The sequence below is a fragment of the Phyllobates terribilis genome, unplaced genomic scaffold, assembly GCF_046119375.1.
Source record: "Phyllobates terribilis strain yellow unplaced genomic scaffold, ASM4611937v1 Scaffold_3__8_contigs__length_932513732, whole genome shotgun sequence".
NCBI classification, from domain to species: Eukaryota; Metazoa; Chordata; class Amphibia; order Anura; family Dendrobatidae; genus Phyllobates; species Phyllobates terribilis.
Window position 1 is genome coordinate 351,400,025 of NW_027362763.1, and position 22,997 is coordinate 351,423,021.

General features: G+C 45.2%; 1 protein-coding gene across 1 annotated transcript in view; it reads left to right on the forward strand.

The window, feature by feature from the left end:
- The window catches only part of LOC141259365 (solute carrier family 12 member 9-like), a 304,002-nt gene that overhangs the window by 14,599 nt on the left and 266,406 nt on the right, over nucleotides 1-22,997 (forward strand). Inside the window, exon 2 of the mRNA XM_073675250.1 lies at nucleotides 15,627-15,761. Coding sequence (XP_073531351.1) covers nucleotides 15,627-15,761 — 135 coding nt within the window. The remainder of the gene's footprint in view (nucleotides 1-15,626; nucleotides 15,762-22,997) is intronic.

Consider the following 22,997-nt stretch of genomic DNA (forward strand, 5'->3'; position numbering starts at 1 on the left):
AAAACATCAAAAAAAGTTCTGCCTCTCGGACTGCAGCTTCACAAAAATGTCTTTTGTACAGAAATACAATGTAAACGACACAGACTTATTCAGTATCGCTGCATTCAGACCTACTTGTAGAATAACGTGAACAGTGGAAAAAACTGCAATAAAAATAGTGGAATTGCAGCTTTAACTTTTGATTTTCCCCAGGAAGAAAGTTAAATAATTTATATGTTCTCCATAAATGAAAATATAACTGTTCTCACAAAACAACAAGTCCTAATTAAACTATATTGGGGGAAAACATGGGGGGCGATTCACCAAGACCGGTGTGCACCTCACCACAAATCTTACTCCAGTCCCTGCTGGAGTAAGATTTGTGGTGTAGCGGATGCTGCACTCATCATGACTTTGACTTTGTCGGAGCTGGGGTGAGAATGACGTGAAAACTCCAAAAGTCGCATTTAATTGTGCAACCTCGCATTTGCACAAAAACGTGTAACTTTTCAAAGCTTTTTTTTTTTTGCCAGAAATTTGTCAAGAAAGCTTTGATGAATCGCCCCCTTGTTCCTTAAAGAGGGCCTGTCCCTAGGTGAAAAGTGGCTACTTTTTGGTCTCATTTTACTCCCGCTGTTCCCGAGTATGTTTTGTTTTCTTAAAATCCGCCATATGGGTCTTTTTTAGCTAGTGCTAATTTCTGTGATCTTTACCAAAGGGGCGGTGCATAAAGGGTAATAATACAAAGCAGCCTAAAGACTCGCCTCCAGAGAAACCCCTTGGTGAAGACCATAAAAATTGAGTACTGAATAAACAGGTCCGTGTTTCTAGAACTGTGTGACGGATGTATAAAATTCCCCGCAGAACATGCAGTGAGAATAAAATAGGAGCAAACTGTCTATTTTAGACTTGGTGACAGGTTCTCTTTAAGGTGTAAAACATGTGCAGTATTGAGGAGTTAAATGTCCTAAAACAGGGAGTGTAAATGTACTTGGAATTCCCCCATTGGTGTCTTGTTGCGTCTGATTAGAGGATTGGTTTTTTGAGAGGTCGGAGTGTAGGGACCCCATATTGCGGTTCACAGTAGACGGTGACAGTTGTAAGTAGGGGGGAGATGAGAAAAGCCGGACTCGAACACAGCTCCCTACTTCCAAGTCTGTGGGGTCTAGTGAAAAAAACACGTCTTACTCTAGTCTCATAGACTGGATGGAGAGATCTGTGCACAGACCAGGCCGCAGCTCCCAATCGTTTTTCCCTCCTTTTTGTTGATGCCACTGCTTGCCCTGTACCACAATAATACCCCTCTATGTGCCTTCCTACAGCTTTCCTTGTTATGTGCACTGAGAGAAGTGACAGATGGGATTTAGGTGATATGAGTACCTGCATTTAGTGAAGGTTACTACTTCTGCTTAGTCCACCTGCATTAGGACTATCATCTGCCCAGAAATTGTCCTTTGAGTAGGCTGTCAGTCCGAGTGGTGCAGATGCCACAGATGGACCTACGTTGGACTTGGTCCTATGCTGACACAGCCCACTGAACTATTTTAACACATATATTTGTGATGCGTTTCTGTGGTATTTCTTGCACAATGGTTGCCCTGCCTTAGTGAATCATTCTGTTTCAGCCAGGACACCGCAAAGACTATTTAAAGAATGACTGTCAGCAGGTCATGTCGTGGCTGTATAAGTATACACACGGGGGAAGATTTTTATTGGTACTGGCGCACATGAGTTGTGTACAGTCTCTCCCCTGATACAGTATTTGCCTGACTTATCTACAGGCTCTCTCCCCCCCCCCCCTCCATTGATGAATTTGCTATACTCAAAAAATAATGACTGTTTGTTTTTTTGACATTCAGCTGGAATGTGTCAGGAAGTAAGTCGGGCATTGCACAACTTTCACCAATGCCAGTAAAAGTGGCATCTTATGTTTGTCACCCTCCCTCCCTGAAGTGGGATCTGCATATACTTTCAGCTCTCACGTCAGCCTTCATAGAAGACAAGGCTTTAGCAGGTGACGTGCTGGTGTCATGCAGAGTCTATGTTCCTTCCCTGTTTCTGCATAACTTTAGATAACCCCAGAAAAGGGGTAACAGGATCTTTTGTTACCCTCCTACTCCTTGTCAGTTAGGAAGCTACTCGCTCTCTGAAACTTGCCATATTGGAAGTGTGAGCGTATTTTTGCTCTTTACTACAAAAGGAGTGAGAAGATGAGCAGTTCCCCGCCTAAACATCCCTCTGCGCCTATTTATTAAATTTATGGACTCCACAACTCCGACATGAATCCACTCTGATGTGGTGGTGTTGTTTTTATAATGGTTTTATTATCTCACTTATAGTGTTGGTCAATAAAGTTACGGTATTTTGTATTATTTAGGTGTGCACATTATTAGTGTTTTTCTGCCCTTCTAAAAATAGTAATATTCATAATGATTATTGTCAAAGATCACAGCCAGGGGGGGGGGGTCACGCTGAACCAACAAAGCTGTTACTTTTTTGTCACGAATAGCTCTCTGCTGCCCCCTATTGTCAGGGCAACTGCACTGATATGCAGGTACATTGAAAAGTTAGTAATATATGAATCACATAACTAAAGTGCATACAATAAATAAATATTCTTCTTCCTGCCATAATCATACTAATCCCCCCAGGAAGAAGCTAGACGCGAAACGCGCGTTGGGGCCTTTGCTAATTCTCAGGTTCTATTTACTGACCTTTCCTTTATGTGTATTTGCCATGCTTTATTCTAATGCCATGATTACACCACAGTGTGTTTGATTACTATGCCATTACTAAACCTTTGTATTGCACTGCTGCACGGCACTTTTTTGTTGCACCGCACTTAAAGGTTTGACTCATGTTTACATAGTTATTATGGTACTTTTAAATATCTATCAACTATTTTGAGGAACCAGTTTACTGCAGTTGCACTTTATTTATGATATATACTGGGTATTTCTAATTTATCTAGAACCTTCCTATTTATTTATTGTATGTACTTTAGTTATGTGGTTCATATACTACTAACTTTTCAACGTATCTGCATATCGGTGCAAACTGATGGAACTGTATAACCTGGTTTGGCTACACTTTTGTTAATATATTTTTCTACTTTCGTAGTCAGGTAGTGTGTGCGTGTATATATATATATATATATTTCTTAGGATCAAGTCCTTCTTATATTAGGGGCACGTTTACTATACTTGATTTATTTTTCGGTACTCCCCTTGTTGGTCGAGGTCTATGCTGGATAGGCATTTTTTTTTTATTATCCTGAGTTATGGAGCATTCTCTGCATGTATGTTCCCCCATTTTTATATTTCTTATTTATTGTTGTTTTTTTCTGCATTAATAAATAATTTTCTCAAATAACCCCCCCACGACAGCACCAAAGGAGTAGGATGTCACCCTACCCTAATTGGAACCGGAAACACCAAGAGGTCAAATAGCCCCTCCCTACAGTGTTTTTCCTGTCCCTATTGGGATGAAGAGGTCATCCAGGGTGCTCTGTGCCAGTGGCAGAGACCCAGCATACCTTTTAAGCCGGGCAGCTGGGACCCAGCGGTGTTCTCCTTCTCCCCTTATGCTGCTCCCGTCTTCTCTGGGTCTCGGGACCCCCATCTCCACCGAGTCCGCGCCTGCGGGTAAGGTCCGGTGGGTGTCGGGCTGGAGACCTCCTCGAGCTTTTTTTAGGGGGGCAAGGATCCTGCACCAGGAAATAAGTCTAGCCGGTAGTGTGGTATATGCTGTGGTGCAGCGGCATTGCTATAATGATCTAGTATGTCTGTTTATGCTATTTTCTCCCCCCCTCAGGTGACTTGTCACATGACTGTGACATCAGCAAGGTCCTGTCTGTGTGTGTGCGCTACAGGATATATAAACCCTGGGTGATTTGTGACAGGTGTGTTCCTGTGTTGGGAGTTCCTGGGTGAGGTGTTCCCGTGTGGACACCGGGTGAGAGGCATGAGGCTGTTCCCTGTGTGTGGAGGGAACACCGCTCGTGTGAGGCCTGGTGGACTTCTGGAGGGTGAAGCCTGGATCGCTGAGAGTGTGAACGTGATGCCAGTAAGCCTTGGAGTGCCAGAGGCTGGAATGTAAACGTCCTGGAGGACAGAGCCTGGATCTGTGTGTGAGAGATGCCAGTGGTCTTGGACGGGATAAGGTCAGGAGACCACGTGTGGTAAGCCTTAAAGCCACAGTGGTGGAAAACCTAATGGACTGAGACAGCTAAACCCGGCAAAGGTAATACTCTTTGTGTTATGGACATTTACATGGACATTGCTTTATTATTACCTTGCGGAAGGCTGTAACTAGAGCCAGGTGGGCCGCTGTGCCACTTGGCTCGTGAACATTGTATATATGTGTGTCGGCGTGCCACTGAGTTGGACCCGGTCATATGCGGTTTATGATGAGATAATAAACCCATAAATTGAGAAATACCAGAAGGACATTGCTGGTGTGCATTATTTGACGCAGCGAAGAGAGTATCCCCCAGGATGATGACAAGTGCTGCCTTACAATGCGCAAAAAACTATCTTCTTCAAACAAGAAATATTTATGCCAGAAGTGTACGGAGAAGATTATTAGGGAAGAGCAGCCATCCCTCATAGATGAAATCAAGGGTATAGTCCATCAGGAAGTTCAATCTTCATTGGCCTCCTTTTCCCGATCCACTTCTGACTCGCCTCCAAAGGCTAAGAAGAGGAAGATTTCCCTGGAAGAAAGAAGAGACTCGGACTCCCAGGACGAAATATCCCTTCCAGGAGACCTCATAGAGGAAGGTGAACTCAGCACAGCAGAGGAAGGTCCAGAAAATAAATATTATTTCTCAACGGAATTTATGGAAGACCTCCTCATAGCTGTAAGAAGAACGATGGAGGGGGAAGAAGAGAAGCCCACTAGATCAGTCCAGGAAGAGATGTTTGGTGGTCTCCGTTCAAAGAAAAAGATGGTGTTCCCGATACATAAAAACATCCAGGACTTAATCCTGGACGAATGGGAAAATCCTGAAAGACGACTGAATACATCAGCAGAATTGAAAGACAGGTTTCCGGTAGATGAAGAAGCCTCAAAATGTTGGACCGAGATACCTAAGGTCGATATTCAAGTGGCAAGAGTCGCTAAAAAAACAATATTACCATTCGAGGATTCGTCGCAACTGAAGGATCCTCTGGATCGCAAGATGGACAGCCTTCTCAGGAAATCCTGGGAGACATCAGCAGCCCTTCTGAAACTAATGTAGTCTCCACGTGTGTTGCACGATCCATGTCGAGATGGCTCATCCAACTTGAAGAGCATCTGGCTATAGGCACATCCAGAGAAGAGATACAAGCTTCCCTACCCTTGCTGCAGAAGGCCACTGACTTTCTGGCAGCATCTTCAGCGGAATCTGTGAGAGTAACTGCCAGAGCAGCAGCCTTATCGAACTCCACAAGGCGGGCACTATGGCTGAAATCGTGGAACGGTGATGTGGCCTCCAAAATGAAACTCTGTTCCATTCCCTTCAGGGGGTGGAATATATGTTTGGCTAGGCCCTTGACGACCTCCTGGAGAAGGTGGCTGATAAAAAGAAGTCCTTGCCAGAACTCAGACACTACAAGAAGACCCCCTTTCACCCCCCGCGGGAGCAGAATCCCCAGTACAAGGGGAAAGGGAAGTCTGGTCGGTGGAGATACCCCCAAAGGAGGGAAAGATAGGAATATTTTTTTCCCAAAAGGACAGCGACAACAGAAGCGGTGACTCCAGAGCAGTGGGGGGACGAATCATGAAATACCTTCCCCAATGGCAAAAGATCTGCTCCAGTCAATGAGTCTTGAAGGTAATTCAAGAAGGGGTGAAGATCGAATTCTCCTCATATCCAAGAAAAGTAAGGATTACTTGTCTAACCTCCCCGAGATTAAAAACCGCACTGATGTCCAGCCTAAGAGACCTACTATCCTTGGGGGCTATTTCACCAGTCCCAAAAACAGAAAGACACACAGGCCACTATTCACGCCTGTTTATGATAACAAAACCAAACGGCATTTACAGAATAATAATAAATCTGAAACCCTTAAACCAATACATCATCTACCGAAGATTCAAAATGGAGTCCATCAGATCAGCAGTTCCCTTGATAGGACAAGGATGTGTGATGGCAACCATCGACTTTCAGGACGCATACGATCACGTCCCTATACATCTAACATACTGGAAATTTCTAAGGTTTGTGGTGGTTCAAGAGGATCAAACGTTACATTTTCAATTCAACGTATTGCCGTTCGGGATATCCTCAGCGCCAAGAATATTTACCAAAATTATGTCAGAGGTAGTGGCTTTTATCAGAAAGGAGAAAATCTGCATCATTCCCTACCTCGACGACTTCTTACTAGTAGGTCCCTCGGTGGCATCACTCCGGGAAGATCTGCAAAGAACAGTCCAGATCCTGACCACTCTAGGGTGGCTGATAAATCATCAAAAGTCAGACCTGGTCCCTGCCACAGAAAAAACATTCCTGGGTGTTCAACTAGACTCCGCCAGAGAAACCTCCTTCCTACCAAAGGACAGACAGATACTTTTGAGATCCAAGATATCGAATCTGAAGACCCTGAACAGGGTGTCCCTAAGATTTGCCATGTCAGCCCTTGGCTCCATGACAGCTTGCATTCAATCCGTAGCCTGGACTCAGGCTCACACCAGGGTATTACAAACCCATATTCTAGCACAGTGGGACGGATCACCAGACTCCCTGAACAGGAAGATCGTGATCCCTCATTATGTGAAGACATCCCTGTCATGGTGGCTCAGCCCAAGAAACCTAAGAACAGGGGTTCCATGGTCTCAGTTCCCTTTGATAACAGTCACGGTTGACGCCAGCAAGACGGGATGGGGAGCAGTTGTCGCTCAAACCTAACTTCCAAGGGGTCTAGACAGAAGAGACCAGTAGGAGATCCTCCAACTTCCGCGAGTTAAAGGCAGTGGAGGAGGCACTCAAAATATCGGCTCCAATAATTACGGGCAAACACGTAAAAGTCTATTCAGACAACATGACTACCGTAGCTCACCTGTCACATCAAGGGAGTACAAGGTACGAGAATCTAAAAAGTATCTTAGCAAGAATATTCTTCTGGGCAGAAGGACATCTTCGTTCCTTATCAGGTCTGCACATAAAAGGCTCAGACAACATCCAGGCCGATTTTCTGAGCAGAAAGAAAATCCATCCACTGGAATGGGAGCTGGACTCAGACATTTTCCACATGCTGACCAGACAATGGGGTTGTCCGGAGGTGGACCTCTTTGCAAGACGCCAGAACACCAAGGCAGAAAAATACTTTTCCCTAGATCCAGACGACGTGTGCCTGAGGATAGATGCATTCGCTCACCCGTTTCCATCTAGCTTACGCTTTTCCCCCCAATTCCATTGCTACCCAGGACCTTACAGAAAGTAAGGACCGAGGAGGTCAAGATAATCTTGATAGCCCCACTTTGGCCCAAAAGGAGCTGGTTCTGTGCAATAAACAGTCTAAGCATAGAAGGACCCCTCATTCTGCCAGCAGTCAAAAACCTTCTCCATCAGGGTCCAATACTCCATCCAGATCCAGAGAGCCTCCATCTAGCGGCCTGGCTTCTTGAAAGCCAAGGGACTCTCAGGGTAATTCATACCCTACAAAGAAGTAGGAAACAAATCACAAACTCCATATACAGCAAGATATGGAAGACCTTCCTAACATGGTATAAACAGAATATACCAGATCTTTGGCATCCTGACATGACCCAGATCTTGGATTTTCTACAAGAGGGGCTGGAGAAGGGCCTTAGACACAGCACCCTCAAGGTACAGATCGCGGCGCTGAGTACCTATTTTGACCAGAGCCTAGCCGAACACCGATGGGTAAAAAGGTTCATGACAGCAGCTACTCGTCTGCGTCCCAGAATAATCAACCACGTTCCCTCCTGGGATCTTAATATCGTCCTTAAAAGTCTGACACTACCGCCGCTTGAACCTTTGGCCTCAATAGAGCTGGATAAATTAGCCTGGAAAACAACTTTTTTAGTAGCGATTACCACTGCCAGGAGAGTGCGAGAAATCCAGGCCTTCTCTGTGAATGACTCATATTTGGGAATCCTGGATGATAGGATTATTCTACAATTGGACCCATCTTTCTTGCCAAAGGTGGTCTCAGACTTTCATAGATCACAGGAGATAATTCTGCCTTCCTTCTGTCAGGACCCAAAAAATAAAAGGGAAGAATAATTCCATACTTTGGACGTGAGGCGGGTTGTTCTTCACAACCTCCAAAAGACAGCGGCCTGGAGGAAGGATCAGAACCTCTTTATTCAGCCATCTGGTCAGAACAGAGGAAAGAAAGTCTCAAAGGTTACCATCGCTACTTGGATCAAGAAAGCAATTGTGGAATCAGATCCAAAATCTCTTACCACCAGAAAAACTGAAAGCACACTCTACTAGAGCCATGTCCGTCTCGGGAATTGGATGTTTCAACCACAGCAGTTCTCCCCCAGCAATTCACCCCTGCACATTTGTCCCCAATATTTGGCCCCCAGGATGTTTTGCCCGGGGGCGAAACGTGCGGGGGTGCAATGTGCGGGGGCGAATCTTCCTGGGGGCGAAATGTGCGTGGGCGAAATGTACCTGGGGGCGAACAGTTGGGGGCAAAATATTCCTATAACCGTCCGTCTCCTGGGCAGAGAAGGCTAGCGCTTTCCTCGAGCAGATATGTAGAGCAGCTACATGGTCCTCGATCCATACCTTCACCAAGCATTACAAACTTAATTTAATGTCCATTAAAGACTTGGCCTTTGGGCGGAAAGTGCTTCAGGCCATTGTCCCTCCCTAAACATGAGTCTTTGGTACTCCTCCTTTGGTGCTGTCGTGGGGGGTTATTGGAGAAAATTGAATTAGAATTACCGGTAATTCGGTTTCTAATAACCCTCCACGACAGCACTGGTAATTCCCCCCCCAGGCTTGGTTAGCCAAAAAAATCATCTAATTTGAACAAAAATAAATATAATTTGAAGCATCCACACTTGTGTGGTCCTTTATAAAACACTGGAGGGGAGGATGAGGGAGAGGCTATTTGACCTCTTTGTGTTTCCTGTCCTTATGAATGTAATCAATCCAGTTCAGCGCAGTCTTAAGCCTGGTAACCAGTGCATTTCTGTCACTTTCTTATAGAAATTCTTTAAGTTACTTCTTTATACTTCTAAGTAGAACATGTTTCTGACGCACCCCCTGGGGCCGTGGGGTACTCGGTAGCTGGGCCGGTCGGTCCTTTTTGGCGTAGTCACTGTGGCAGTGACCCGGTCCGTGGCCCAGGGCGGTCAATAAGGAAAAGTCAATTGGGGAAATAAAGTGTTTGGGGATGAAGTTTGTGACGCCACCCGTGGTATGCGGCCATAGGGGGCCGCCGCTGCGGTGCAGATCCACTGGGCCTGATGGTGACGCAGCAGAGAGAGTGCAAGAGAGACTGCAGCTCCCCACGGGCGGAGCTAAGCCCCAGGGCAGTATATAGGACTTGATGAGGTAGATGTTGGCAGGGACAGTGTAGTGCAGGGCTGGTGATGCAGCAATTAAGTCAAGGACACAGCAGGTTGCAGTCTTCAAGTATTTACTCACAGTTATTAAGATGTTCCAGGTTACAACTGCCAGATTATAACCGCCCACGTCGTCCTGTGTCCTCCGGGGAAGTGATCCAGCCAACTCTCAGATAACTTGGATGCACTTGAACGGGACCCCTTTCTTGGGTACCTTTCCAGGTCGTCTCTCTGCACTGGCTCTCACCCTCCTGCCCTGCGCCTCACACACAGTGTATCGAGCCAGTGGCCGTGGGCCTTCTTGGGCGACGTCCTGTCTGTCTCCTTTGTCCTATATGGCCACCTTTTCAGCAAATGTGTGTGGATTTTGGCTACAGCACATGAAGATACCGCAACCTCCGGTTTGCTAGCTGAGTCTTGCAGTCCTCCACTAGTCTGGGGCCGGGCCCCTACTGCGGCCTGATCCCTTCACGGTCAGCGTGAATTCGGGCGCACGGTTGGACTCCGCACTTCCTGTGCCCCTAGGATCCCTGCTCACTGCTCCGGTGTTCTCTCCTCACTGTCCTACTTTTGGGCCCCCTTGCAGGGGCGTACATAGAATTCATGGGGCCCATAGCAGAAGTTCAAATTCGCGCCCCCCCCCCCCCAAAAAAAAAGTAAATAATTGTCAGGGTCACAGAAGAGCAGATCACACAACCTTCCAGCCTTTACATAGTAATTTTCCTCCTGCTTACGTCCTAGGCCCCTCTTTCATTGTCCCATAAAGTGTGTCCCCCAAACCCAGTATGATACCCCCATGGTGAATTCCTCCACGTGTGCAGTATAATGACCCTACTGTACCTTACCTCAACTCCCAGGGCAAAGTTTGCTGACCCCAACACAGTATGATCTCCCAATTGTGAGCCCTAGAGCTAGAGAGGATGGTAGGTAATAAGGGAGGGTGTTATACATAATAAAAGATGAAACTATATAACTAAGCGAGTACACTATATACTAAGGGCGTATGCTAGTACATAGTGTACTCATTTATTATGTATAAGGGACTGTGCTACATTCCTGCATCTGTGTGCAGTGTCGGTGTGCTGCCCTGTTTTACAGACGCATTGAGCATGTCCTATTTAATCCTCAAAATCGGATCAGAACAGGACATTCTCTAACCCTCACAGATCTCATTCTCAGATACGCGATTTTCATGGATGGGTGAATGGATCTATAAAACTCTACAAGTCCGTGGACCGTCAGATTTTTTTATCGGATGGTCCACAGATATTTCACACAAATGTGAGAATGCAGCCTAAGGGATTTTACATGTAACATTATCACTCCAAGTCACACAGCGCAGATACAGAATAATATTTACATCCAGGCACTTACCGCTGAAGTCTCATCTGATCAGAGTCAGTTTCTGCTGCTTCTTCTCCATCTATTCAGACCTTCATGTCGACATCTCCCAGTCACGATTCGTCTTATCATGATGATCTCCAGCCTAGATAATAACAAGGTCACATATATTGTATATATACATGTCTTCCCCGCTCTGCGCCCCTGAATAAAGATCTGTAACCCCGCATTAATATACGATTAGCCACTTAGTAATCAAAATATAAAGTGATAAACAGCGCTGTGCCCCCCATTAACTATAATCTTCACCTGCCAATAATATAAATTATTCAGTCTCTGTGACTCTCCCAAATTAACTGTAAGGCTATGTGCACACGGAAAATATACAAGCACCCCCAACATTGCTCTCTCCCTGCACCCCCGTCGTTGCTCTCTCCCTGCAACCCCCGTCGTTGCTCTCTCCCTGCAACCCCCGTCGTTGCTCTCTCCCTGCAACCCCCGTCGTTGCTCTCTCCCTGCAACCCCCGTCGTTGCTCTCTCCCTGCAACCCCCGTCGTTGCTCTCTCCCTGCAACCCCCGTCGTTGCTCTCTCCCTGCAACCCCCGTCGTTGCTCTCTCCCTGCAACCCCCGTCGTTGCTCTCTCCCTGCAACCCCCGTCGTTGCTCTCTCCCTGCAACCCCCGTCGTTGCTCTCTCCCTGCACCCCCGTCGTTGCTCTCTCCCTGCACCCCCGTCATTGGTCTACCCGCCCCATCAGCCCCATCACTGCTCTTCCCAGCCCCATCAGCCCTACCATTGCTCTCCCCAGCGTTTCAACAAAAATAAAAAAAAAACAACTTACCTATCTGCCTGTTCCCCCGCAAGCTGCAGCATCACTGCTCTTCCCAGCTCCATCATTGCTCTCCCCAGCCCCATCAGCCCCACGATTGCTCTCCCCAGCCCCACGATTGCTCTCCCCAGCGTTTCAGTAAAAAAAAACAAACAAAAAAAAACTTACCTCTCTACCCGTTACCCCGCAGGCCGCAGCATCCTTGTTGTCTGCAATTTCCTCCCTCACACAGGCCCGCGCTGCATGATGACGTCATCAAGCAGATCGTGCCTGTGTGAGGGAGGAAGCGGCGGGCAGGAAGCTGAGGACCGATCTCTGCAGCTCCGCTGCCACTCTGTCCTGTCACCAGCGGAGCTGCAGGGATCGCTCCCTGCCCACCTCGAGCAGGGAGACGCTGCACCGGCGGGCCCCCCAGAGCCGCTGCACCAGCAGCGGTATGTCCGCCCCTGGACTGCTATGGGCCCCCCCAGCTCATGGGCCCCATAGCAGTCGCGTGGTCTGCCGCCATTGGCGGTACGCCACTGCCCCCTTGCCGTTTGGACCTTACTCCACACGGTCCACCCTTGCTGAACTCACTTCCTCCAACCACCTCCTCTACTTAGTTCCACCCTCCTGACAGGGACCAGACCTGTGCTCTCCCTTAAGAGCTATCTGGACCTTCCCTTATGGAGTGGTATAGTGTTGGATGTGAGTGGTTGGATCCCGGGTAGTGCTCCCTCCTTACCTGAGAGTGGAGTACCACACCTCTGGCTGAGATGCAGTACCTCTGTGGCAACTGGACCCGCAGGGGCGCTACATTTCTGCTATAGACTGTGGACATAAACTGATTGCAGCAAATTTCAAAACTGATCTTGTTAACAAATGGTTGAAACTCTACAATAAGCATAAAAAGTGTCATTTTTTCTTATTTGCACCGTGGAACTGAAATAGAATAAATAAAACATTTTTAGGCTGCCATTTCAGCTCAAAAGTTGCAAAATTGTGCAAAAATTGTATCAAAATATCTAGTGCACATACAATCACTATGGAGGGGGGTGGTCTGGAGTCATTTGCAACAAATTTTATGACTTTTTGAAAACATTATATAGTGGGTTTCCGAGCTTTGTGTAGTCAGCCCAGTTAAGATCTACTAACGGAGCATCAATCTCAGATTGCCTTCTATTTGTCGGGAAGAATAGAACACTATTCAAACCATGACGGAACCTGAGTACCTCGTTATCAGGCGCCGGAGTCTGCCAGATGACATTGGTATCCTTCATGTGTCTTTTTAAATAAGGAATTTTCAGCCAGAAAAATACACCTTGCAAAACTTCATGCAAACAAACATTTATGGTACGGTCACAAATAGTTATTTTTTTTACATGAATTTTACTTCAAAATCCATGTCAGAGTATTCAGTCGTAGGCCCTGATTCATCACCTTTCTTTTTTGTTTTGTAGCAATCGTTGCTATTTTTTGGGTCAAATGCTTCAAAGTGTGGTGTAGCCGGCTCATGAATTTTGCTCAAAGTTAAAATGGGCTCTATTATGGTCTTTAATATTTTTTTGTCATCATTAGACCAAAAAGTTGCATCAAAATATCGAGTGCGCATACAATCACTATGGGAGTGGGGTCTGGAGTCATTTGCAGCAAATGTTATGACTTTTTGCAACAAATCATGAATCGGGCAAAAATATGTGGGAACTCTAAATTTCTCCCAAAGTGGCAAATATATCTCTCTCAAAACGGGGAACGCGCAAAATAGACTTCAAAAAGGCGCAAATGGAGACATAAATATGGTGCAAACGAGAAAAAAGGAAAGCACTAAAAACTGCTACTTGGAAATCCTCAGCACATTCTGCATGTCTTCCAATTGGTGAAATCTACAATAGATGATACATGCTGTGGATTTTAAATTGTGGCTACATTAAAGGGATTTGTCTGCAGGTTTTTGCTATGTAATCTGGCAGCAGCATGAGGTAGGGACAGAGACCCCGATTCCAGTGATGTAATACTTATTTTATTGGCTGCAGTAGTTATGATAGTCAGTTTTCTCTGCCACTGAGCTCAGATGTTGAGCTGTGTATGAGCCCGGTCACACTCCTGATTTGCAGCTTCCTATGTACATTATATAGTGACAGAAAGCTGCTAATCCATGCTGGAGGTTTGGCTGGACTACCATGCACAAGGCAGATTGTCCTGTAGTGATAATTTCCTGCTCATAAAACACTGATTTTATTGAAACAGTAAAACACAGCCCAGTAAGTGACGCATTACTGGAATCAGAGTCTCTGCCCTTACATCATGGAGCTCTTAGATTACATAGCAAAAATAGATACGTCATAGGTCACCTCCCCCTCTTTGGTGCGGGCTCCGGCGCTGAGCCCGCATCTTTTCAGGCACATGACAGCTGCTCTGATCAGACCCTAACAGCTGTGGGTGGAATTGCGATCCACCCGCAGCTGTTAACATGCTAAATGCTGCTGTCAGTGTCTGATAGCGGCATTTAACATGATCACACCGTAAGCGCGGTACTAACTCCGCCCATCAGCGCCCGTTTCACATGACTGCGGTGCGCTGATGGGTTGGCATGACAACGGGGGGTCTGCAGGAGACCCCCGTGCTTGTCCCTGCCGATCTGCTTTGAGCGCTGCCCAGTGGCTGGTGTTCATAGCAGATGAGTATTTCTGCTACACATGACAGGGCTAAAGCCGTGCTATGTGTAACACAAGCGATCAGATAATCGCAGCTTCTAGTCTCCCATAGAGACTATTGAAGCAAGTGAAAAGTAAAAAAAAAAAAAAAAAAAAGTTTTTAAAAAATATAAAAGTTCAAATCACCCCCCTTTCGCCCCATTTAAAATAAAACAATAATAAAAAAAAACCCACATATTTGGTATCGTCATGTTCAGAATCGCCTGATCTATCAATATATAAAAATAATTAATCTGATCGGTAAACGGCGTAACGAGAAAAAAATTCCAAATGCCAGAATTACGTTTTTTTGGGTCGCCTCAACATTGCAATAAAATGCAATAACAGGCGATCAAAACATCGGATCTACACCAAAATGGTATCAATAAAAACTTCAGCTCGGCGCGCAAAAAATAAGCCCTCACCCAGCCCCAGATCCCGAAAAGTGGAGACGCTACAGGTCTCGGAAAATGGCGCCATTTATTTTTTACAAACATTGGATTTTTTTTCCCATCACTTAAATAAAAAAGCACCTATACATGTTTGGTGTCTACGAACTCGTAATGACCTGGAGAATAATAATGGCAGGTCAGTTTTAGCATTTAATGAACGTGGTAAAATACAAAACAATTGTGGAATTGCACTTTTTTTTTGCAATTTCACCGCACTTGGAATTTTTTTTCCTGTTTTCCAGTACACGATATGGTAAAACCAATGGTGTCATTCAAAAGTACAACTCGTCCTGCAAAAAATAAGCCCTGACATGGACATATTATAAAAGTTATGGCTCTGGGAATAAAGGGAGCAAAAAACGAAAACGGAAAATCCCAACTTGGTGAAGGGGTTAAGGTCTTGATTCCTCAAGACTGTTGTTCTTCATGCCAGTCTTGATGAGGGGGTGGATTGTAGTGCGAGGTGCACTTCTCTTAATGAATCAGAAGTGGTGTGCGCCTCGCCATAATTCTTCAATCAGGTACTGGAGTAAGATTTGTGGTGTAAGGAACGCCATAGCTCGTCATGAATTTGACGTGTGGGGGTCGCCATGCCAATTTTTTAGGGGGAAAATTGCTAATAAAAGAGAATAGAGACACCAAATAATTGTACTGTAATATGGATATGTAAAAACTTTGCGGTCTGGATCCCTATTACTTATAGGATAGTAAAGAATTTATGAAGATATGTATGTAGATAAAACTAATGGATCCAGTACGGTTAAAATGCCGACATAAGGCCGTCATCCAGACATGCTTATTTTCTTTTTTTTTTTTCTACAGGGTTTGTCGTGGGGCAGTCTGGTCTGTATGAGACGGTGGGCATGCTAGTCCTCTCCTACTTTATCATTGGCATGACTGTGCTGTCGGTCTGTGCCATATCTACCAACGGAGCACTGGATGCTGGTGGAGCTTACTGTATCCTTTATGAGAAAACAGCTGCACACTGTGCTCCAGCATTGGTGACTGTAATTTAAGAACATCTAGGTATGTACTTCTCTTTAACGCCCACATATTCCAAAGTCTTTTATGGTATAATCTTACACTAACTTTTCATATACTCATTTTTTTTAATTTTTTTTTTACAATTTTTCAGAAACATTAAATTCTTAAAGGGGTTTTCTTGGCTAATGATATAAATTACTTATTTCTGGGATAGCGCTAAGATTTCTCAGTTGTTTCTATTTTCTAGAGCAGTAATGCTGTTCAAAGTTCATATATTTCATGTTTGCATACTATAGTGCTACAGAATGCTACTTTATTTGTTAGTTATATATGAAGATGGCTACTCTTAGTAAGCACCTGTACACACTAGTTTTCTGTTTTGTAAGTGATGGTCAGTCTTTTGAGATTATTTCTGGGATAGGTCATCAATATCAGATCTGTGGCGATCCAATACTCCTGTGGCGCTCCCCACCAATCATCAGTTACCACCTTTGGCGTCGACAGGATGTACCGTAGTCAGTGGACGGATCCGGTACAGCTCAACTCCGTACACTGCAGTGGCTGCTGACAATAACTGCAGCTTGGCTCCTATAGGTTGTCCTTAGCCTGGACAACCCCTTTAAAATCTATATGCTCATGGACATGCAACAGGCTGCCAAAGAGGTTCCCGAGTCCTCTGCTGTAATTCCGTATGCCCCTGAATTCATGCAGAAGCACCCAGTGATGAGGTTCATTGGACTCCATATGTGGACAGGTATTCTCCCATTCTCCAATAGAGCTGGTACAGTAGTGAGCGGAGGTGTATTCGCTCCATATGGACCTGCACAGGCGCCGTACACTACCATAGGAATTTTGTGCCACTGTGCAAGAGCCCCAAGGCTGGACTTACCGGTCAGACTGAACAAAGCCATCACTGTCAGATTGGACAGCTACATAAAAAATGCTCCTGTTATGGCGCCCCCTGGTGTTTTCATTCTTATTCAGAACGTCCACTTAATATGTCTAGTGGTGGTCGCACATGCTCAGTAGCGGTCTCCTCACATGGATCCTGTTGTCCACAGGTGGCTATATCTATTTTTTTACTGTAATGTTTTGTGTGATCAAACAGTAAAATGATATTTAACCATTGGACCATCCCTTTAAGAAGGGCGAGTGATGCACGTGTAGTACACTATCACGCAGCAGTATTCTGGCCAGATTTGCCTTATATGTCAGGCAAGGGTGGAAGAAGTACTGAGAAAAGTGTAATGGATACAAGTGCCCTCTTCTGCAGCCTTGGGCTCCTTCACGCTCCGCAGAGAGATATCACAAGTGTGTTTCTTGCTGTAAGTAAAGAGACTTGTTCATCAGATTTGTAAAATGTTCTTCTGATTGATGGTGATTGCAATTAAATCTATTACATGCCCTCTAATTAGCCACGGAGGAGCTGAAGTAATGCGCCTGGAGAGCTCACATGTGGTGAATAGAGTGAGCGGGGTCTGGTAACTGGTGTTACAGAATGGCTGATGCCACCCTGATATATAAAGTCCTATGACTGTTACTATCCTGCAATGCCCCAGACCCTCTGATATAAGCAGGGACTGAACGGACCCGTGGTGGGGCAGGAGAGCGCTCACACACCTGGGAGTCGGGCAGGGCTTCTCATTCATTCACTTGTTGATCGGGTTCTCTAAGCTTCTAAGCTTCTTTCTTAAAGGGGTTGTCCACTACTCTTACAACTCGTTAAATACCGTATTCACCAATGTAAATGAAAAGTAACTGATACTTTCCTCTCACACTCACACCGTTCCAGTGATGGCGGCACTGGGTTTTCTGGCGCTCCCGTCACATAGTTATGCCATGTGAGCGCTGCAGCCAATCAGCAGCTTCTTATGGGCTCCTTCGCTCACACTTCCTACAGACGAAACGTCTAAGCAGCCCATTAGCATCCGGACCATGTTGCTAGATCAGTGCTGGCCTCTGATGTGACTGACAAGTGTGATCCTACAAACATCCTACATAGTAAATTCCACTTTAATTTTTTTTCAGAAATCAACAGGATAATAATGGAGATGTCTACCTTTGGGGACATTTATTATACTGCATGTATTTGGAGTAAAATTGGGATTCATGAACCATTTTTCACCATTTGACTTTTACAGCTGCTTTGTTTCCTGCACATTCAGCATTGATGTGGTCTGTGGTCATAAATCAGTGGAGAGGAGCTCAGAAAAAAGCAGCTAGAAGTGTGACCATCAGAACGAGCTCCCTAACAGATTCTCAGTTAACTCATTCTGCAGCCAGGAAACAGATATTGAAAAACCCAGGCAATAGATGGCAAACGTTGCAAAATTTTTAATGAAACCCAATTGCAAAAAATTATTTTTAAGCCCCAAATACATGCATCTAAGTAAAAATAAATTCCACAAAGGTGGACAATAATGTTTTTTAAATTAAGAATACGATTCTTTGTAATATGTTACGAGAGAAAATGCTTTTTTTTTTTTTTTTCTTCACTTTTCCAGCATTTCCTCTCTCCTACAATGATCATCCACTCTCAAAAACTGCTCAAATCTGTCTACATTTCTGCCTTCAGTGAGGGAGCAGAGAGAAACAAAGTGAAAAATCTGCAGCTTCAACAGCGAAGAAACGGCTAGAAAAATGAAAGGGAGATAAGTGATATACTGGCAAGAAATAGTGTTGTGCCTCCTGCACACACCGGACAGCTTATTCTGAAGGTGCAGCTCCCCTTTAAGTGAATGTTGTGCTTCTGGTGAGCGCAGCCTCCTGCTGCAGCGTGTATTCGTTAACTCCTTCTGTGCTGTTGTATTGCCGTGCCGGAATGTCTCCTATGAAGGGGTCACCATCTTTCTGCCTCTAGACAGTTATATCCCTATTCTCATTCTGTGATAGGCCAGTATATGTCTTTCCTCTGTTTCTGAATGCTGCCTGTTGCCTAGCCCCTTGCATTTGTCTGTTACTTGTAGTTCTACAGCTGTGTCATGCTGATTATCGTGGTGAATCATGGAGGAGGCTGTATTGATGGATCTTTTGTCTCCAGTCTCTTCCTCGTGTTTGTACATTATTTGCACCAGCTCTTTCTATCATATTGGTCTGATAACGGAGATTGTATATTGTGCGTTCCAGTAATAATAATAATATTTATTTTTATAGCGCCAACATATTCCGCTGCACTTTACAATTTTAGGGGGGACTTATACAAACCATACAGAATAAACATAACTCATATCGAAAGGAGCGAGGGCCCTGCTCGCGAGCTTACAGTCTATGGGGAAATGGGGGAGACACAGAAGGTAGAATGTACATATATTGTATAATGCAGCCTTGATATACTGAATAGGATAAATAATAATACATGGACTGGTCTCCAGCAAGTATGTGTACAGTCCTGACCAAGGCTATTAAGTGCATGGATGGTATGAACCTGAAATTGAAGAAGATTTTAATATGGGCCAAAACTGGGATGGACAGATAGTGTGTGGAGGCGATACGCCAGTCTAAAGAAATGGGTTTTTAGGGTCCGCTTGAAACTGTGGGTATTGGGAATTAATCGAACTGTCCTGGGTAGTGCATTCCAAAGAATTGGCGCAGCACGCGAGAAATCTTGGAGACGGGAGTGGGAAGTTCGGATTATGGAGGATTTTAGTTTTAAGTCATTGGCAGAATGGAGGGCACGTGTAGGGTGGTAGACTGAGACAAGGGAGGAGATGTAGGGGGGTACTGAAGCATGGAGCGCTTTGTGGGTAAGCGTGATAAGTTTAAATTTAATTCTATATTGGATGGGCAACCAATGCAATGACTGGCACAGGGAAGAGGCATCGGTGTGGCGGTTGGCGAGGAATATGATCCTGGCTGCTGCGTTAAGGACGGATTGGAGAGTGGAGAGTTTAGTAAGAGGGAGCCCGATCGGTAGAGAGTTGCAGTAGTCCAGACGAGAATGAATAAGAGCTACAGTAAGAGTTTTTGCCGAGTCAAAGGTGAGAAAAGTCCTGATTCTTGAGATGTTTTTGAGGTGTAGATGACATGAACGAGCGAGTGATTTGATGTGAGGAGTGAAGGAAAGATCTGAATCAAAAATGACCCCAAGACAGCGGGCTTGTTGCTGGGGAGTAATTGTTGAGCCACAAATGGAAATATCGGGCACAGGTAGGTTAGTGGAGGGAGGAAATAAGAGGAGTTCAGTTTTTGACAGATTCAGTTTTAGACAGATGGAGGACATAATGTTAGACACAGCAGAAAGACAATCACTGGTCTTTTGTAGTAATGCAGGGGTGATGTCCGGAGCAGAGGTGTATAATTAGGTGTCATCAGCATAGAGATGGTACTGAAAACCGAATCTGCTGATTGTTTGTCCAATGGAAGTGGTGTATAAGGAGAAAAGAATGGGGCCTAGGACTGATCCTTGAGGAACCCCGACAGTAAGGGGAAGGAGAGAGGAGGAGGAGCCGGCGAAAGACACCGAGAAGGAGCGGTCAGAGAGATAGGAGGAGAACCAGGAGAGAACAGTGTCCTTGAGGCCAATAGTGCGGAGCATAGTGAGGAGGAGCTGGTGATCCAGTGTCGAATGCTGCAGAGAGATCCAGGAGAATCAGCAGGGAATTGTGACCATTAGATTTAGCTGTTAGTAGATCATTAGAGACTTTAGTGAGGGCAGTTTCAGTAGAATGTAAAGAGCGGAAACCAGATTGTAGAGGGTCAAGAAGAGAGTTGTCTGAGAGATAGCGGATTAGACGGGAATGGACCAGGCGTTCCATGAGTTTAGAAATAAAGTGAAGATTGGAAACAGGTCTGTAGTTGGCCGTGCAATTCTGGTCAAGGGATGTTTTTTTAAGTAATGGATGTATGCTGGCATGTTTAAAAGAAGAGGGAAAGATACCAGATGAGAGGGAGAGGTTGAAAATTTTAGTTAGGTGAGTGGTGACAGCTGGAGAAAGGGACTGAAGGAGATGTGAGGGAATAGGGTCACTGGTGCAGGTGGTAGAGCGAGAAGATGTAAGGAGCTTGATCACTTCCTCTTCCGTGACTGGTTCGAAGTCAGAAAGTGAGCTAGATACAATGTGGCGGGGGAGAGCATGCATAACGTTTGGGGATTGGGAGAAAATTTCCTGTCGGATATGGTCAGTTTTGTCTTTGAAATAATTGGCCAGATCATCAGCGCTGAGGTCGGTGGTCGGGGCCTGTGCTGTTTGATTGAGGAGAGAATGAAACGTGTCAAAGAGGCGTTTAGGATTATTGGAAAGGGAGATGATGAGGTTGTTAAAGTAGGTTTGTTTGGAGAGGTGAAGGGCAGAGTTATGTTTTCAGCAAATTTATAATGGAGGAAATCTTCGGGCAGATTAGATTTTCTCCACAGCCTTTCAGCGCACCTGGAGCACTGCTGGAGAAGACGTGTTTGAGGCGTGTGCCAGAGTTGTCGCCGTCTATGCCGAATTGTTCTTTGTGTAGGAGGTGCGGCTTCATCCAGGGCGCATAGCATTATTTCGTTATGATGATTCAATGCAGAGTCAGGACATGAGAGGGAGGAGATTGGGGCCAATGATGATTGCAACTTTTTCATAAATTTCTGGGTGTTAATGGCACGTATATTTCTAGAAGTGTGGAAAGTGGGGGTTTCTTGAGTAGAGTCACAGTTCTTGACAGAGAATGAAAGAAGATTATGGTCAGAGAGTGGAAGGGGAGAGTTAGTAAAGTCATGTACTGAGCAAAGCCGGGAGAAGATCAGGTCCAATGTGTTCCTGTCTTCATGTGTAGGAGAATTATCAAGTTGCAAAAGGCCGAAGGATGAGGTTAGGGATAAAAGATGAGCGGCTGATGGGGAAAGAGAATCGCCAATTGGGATGTTAAAATCTCCCATGATTATCGTGAGGATGTCACAGGATAGAAAATTTGGAAGCCAGGCAGCAAAGTGATCCAGGAACTGACGGGAGGGACCTGGAGGGTGATAGACAACCACCACTCGCAGGGAGAAGGGCCGGTAGAGTCTGACTGTGTGGGCCTCAAAAGACGGGAAGATAAGGGAGGGTACAGGGGGGATAACCTGAAAAGTACATTTTGCTGAAAGAAGCAGACCAACACCTCCACCTGATCTGTTGTCAGGTCTCGGAGTATGAGAGAAGTGTAGGCCACCATAGGAGAGAGCTGCAGCGGAGGTCGTGTCCGACTGCTGGATCCAGGTTTCAGTGAGAGCCAGAAGGTTGAGGGAATTAGAGAGGAAAAAGTCATGGATGTAAGAGAGTTTATTACATGCTGAGCGCGCATTCCAAAGGGCACAGTTGAATGAGACAGAAGATATGCAGGGAATATTAATGAGATTAGCAGGGTTACTGAAGGTAACAGGGAAAGAGTTAGTGTTATTACTGGAGGGTCCTGGATTAGGAGAAATATCACCTGCGACTAAGAGAAGGAAGATACAGAGAGTGAGCAGATGATTGAGTGATTTGTGAGAGCGGTTCCTGTGTTGTATGGTGGGAATGAATGGATCTGTGTGGTATAACATTGTGAAGAGAGCATGAGAGCTGTACATAGGAGAAGAGAGGAGAGAGGGGTTAATATGGATGAAGTGTGCAGAATTTGTGGGAGAACGGTGAATGTGGATGATTGTAGCAGCCACAACGTAAATGGCACAAATACTAATGGTGAATACTGTTTGCAAAACAGATGACCTAGAAGCAAGTTTGTTTAATTGTCTTGCATGTCTTACTTGTCTCCTGCCCTGTCCAACTGCGATATCTAACTGCCGAGACACTTTGATAAACTGTGGCACTTTGATAAACTATGCATAAATGCCCCCGCATGATAGGTGTGAACAGTAACATACAATATTAGGGCTGTGCATCCTACAGGGGGAATCTCGTCACTCCTTTTCTAGAAGTGTTACATCTGTCGTTCCTGTTTTCTGTAGTTAGTTAGTAGTTTTGTTTCCTGGAATTGCTGATGATTTTTGTTCTGTTGTCATAGAGACGGCGAGCGTAACATTCTGAGCTGCAGAGTAATAATTCCGCCATAGTCATTTCTATCATACTCAGGAACAGAAATTCACCTGGAGTTCTGTTTTTCTCTGCATTATGATTTTAACTTTCTCCTACTTCGATTTTACTAAACCAACTTTCAAATACCTTCTGAGGGAACTCTTGGGTGGACACAGGGGGCTTCCCTATTCAGGACCTTCTTCTGTTACCCAGAACAGAGTGGGTAGAAAGCTGGGGGAGC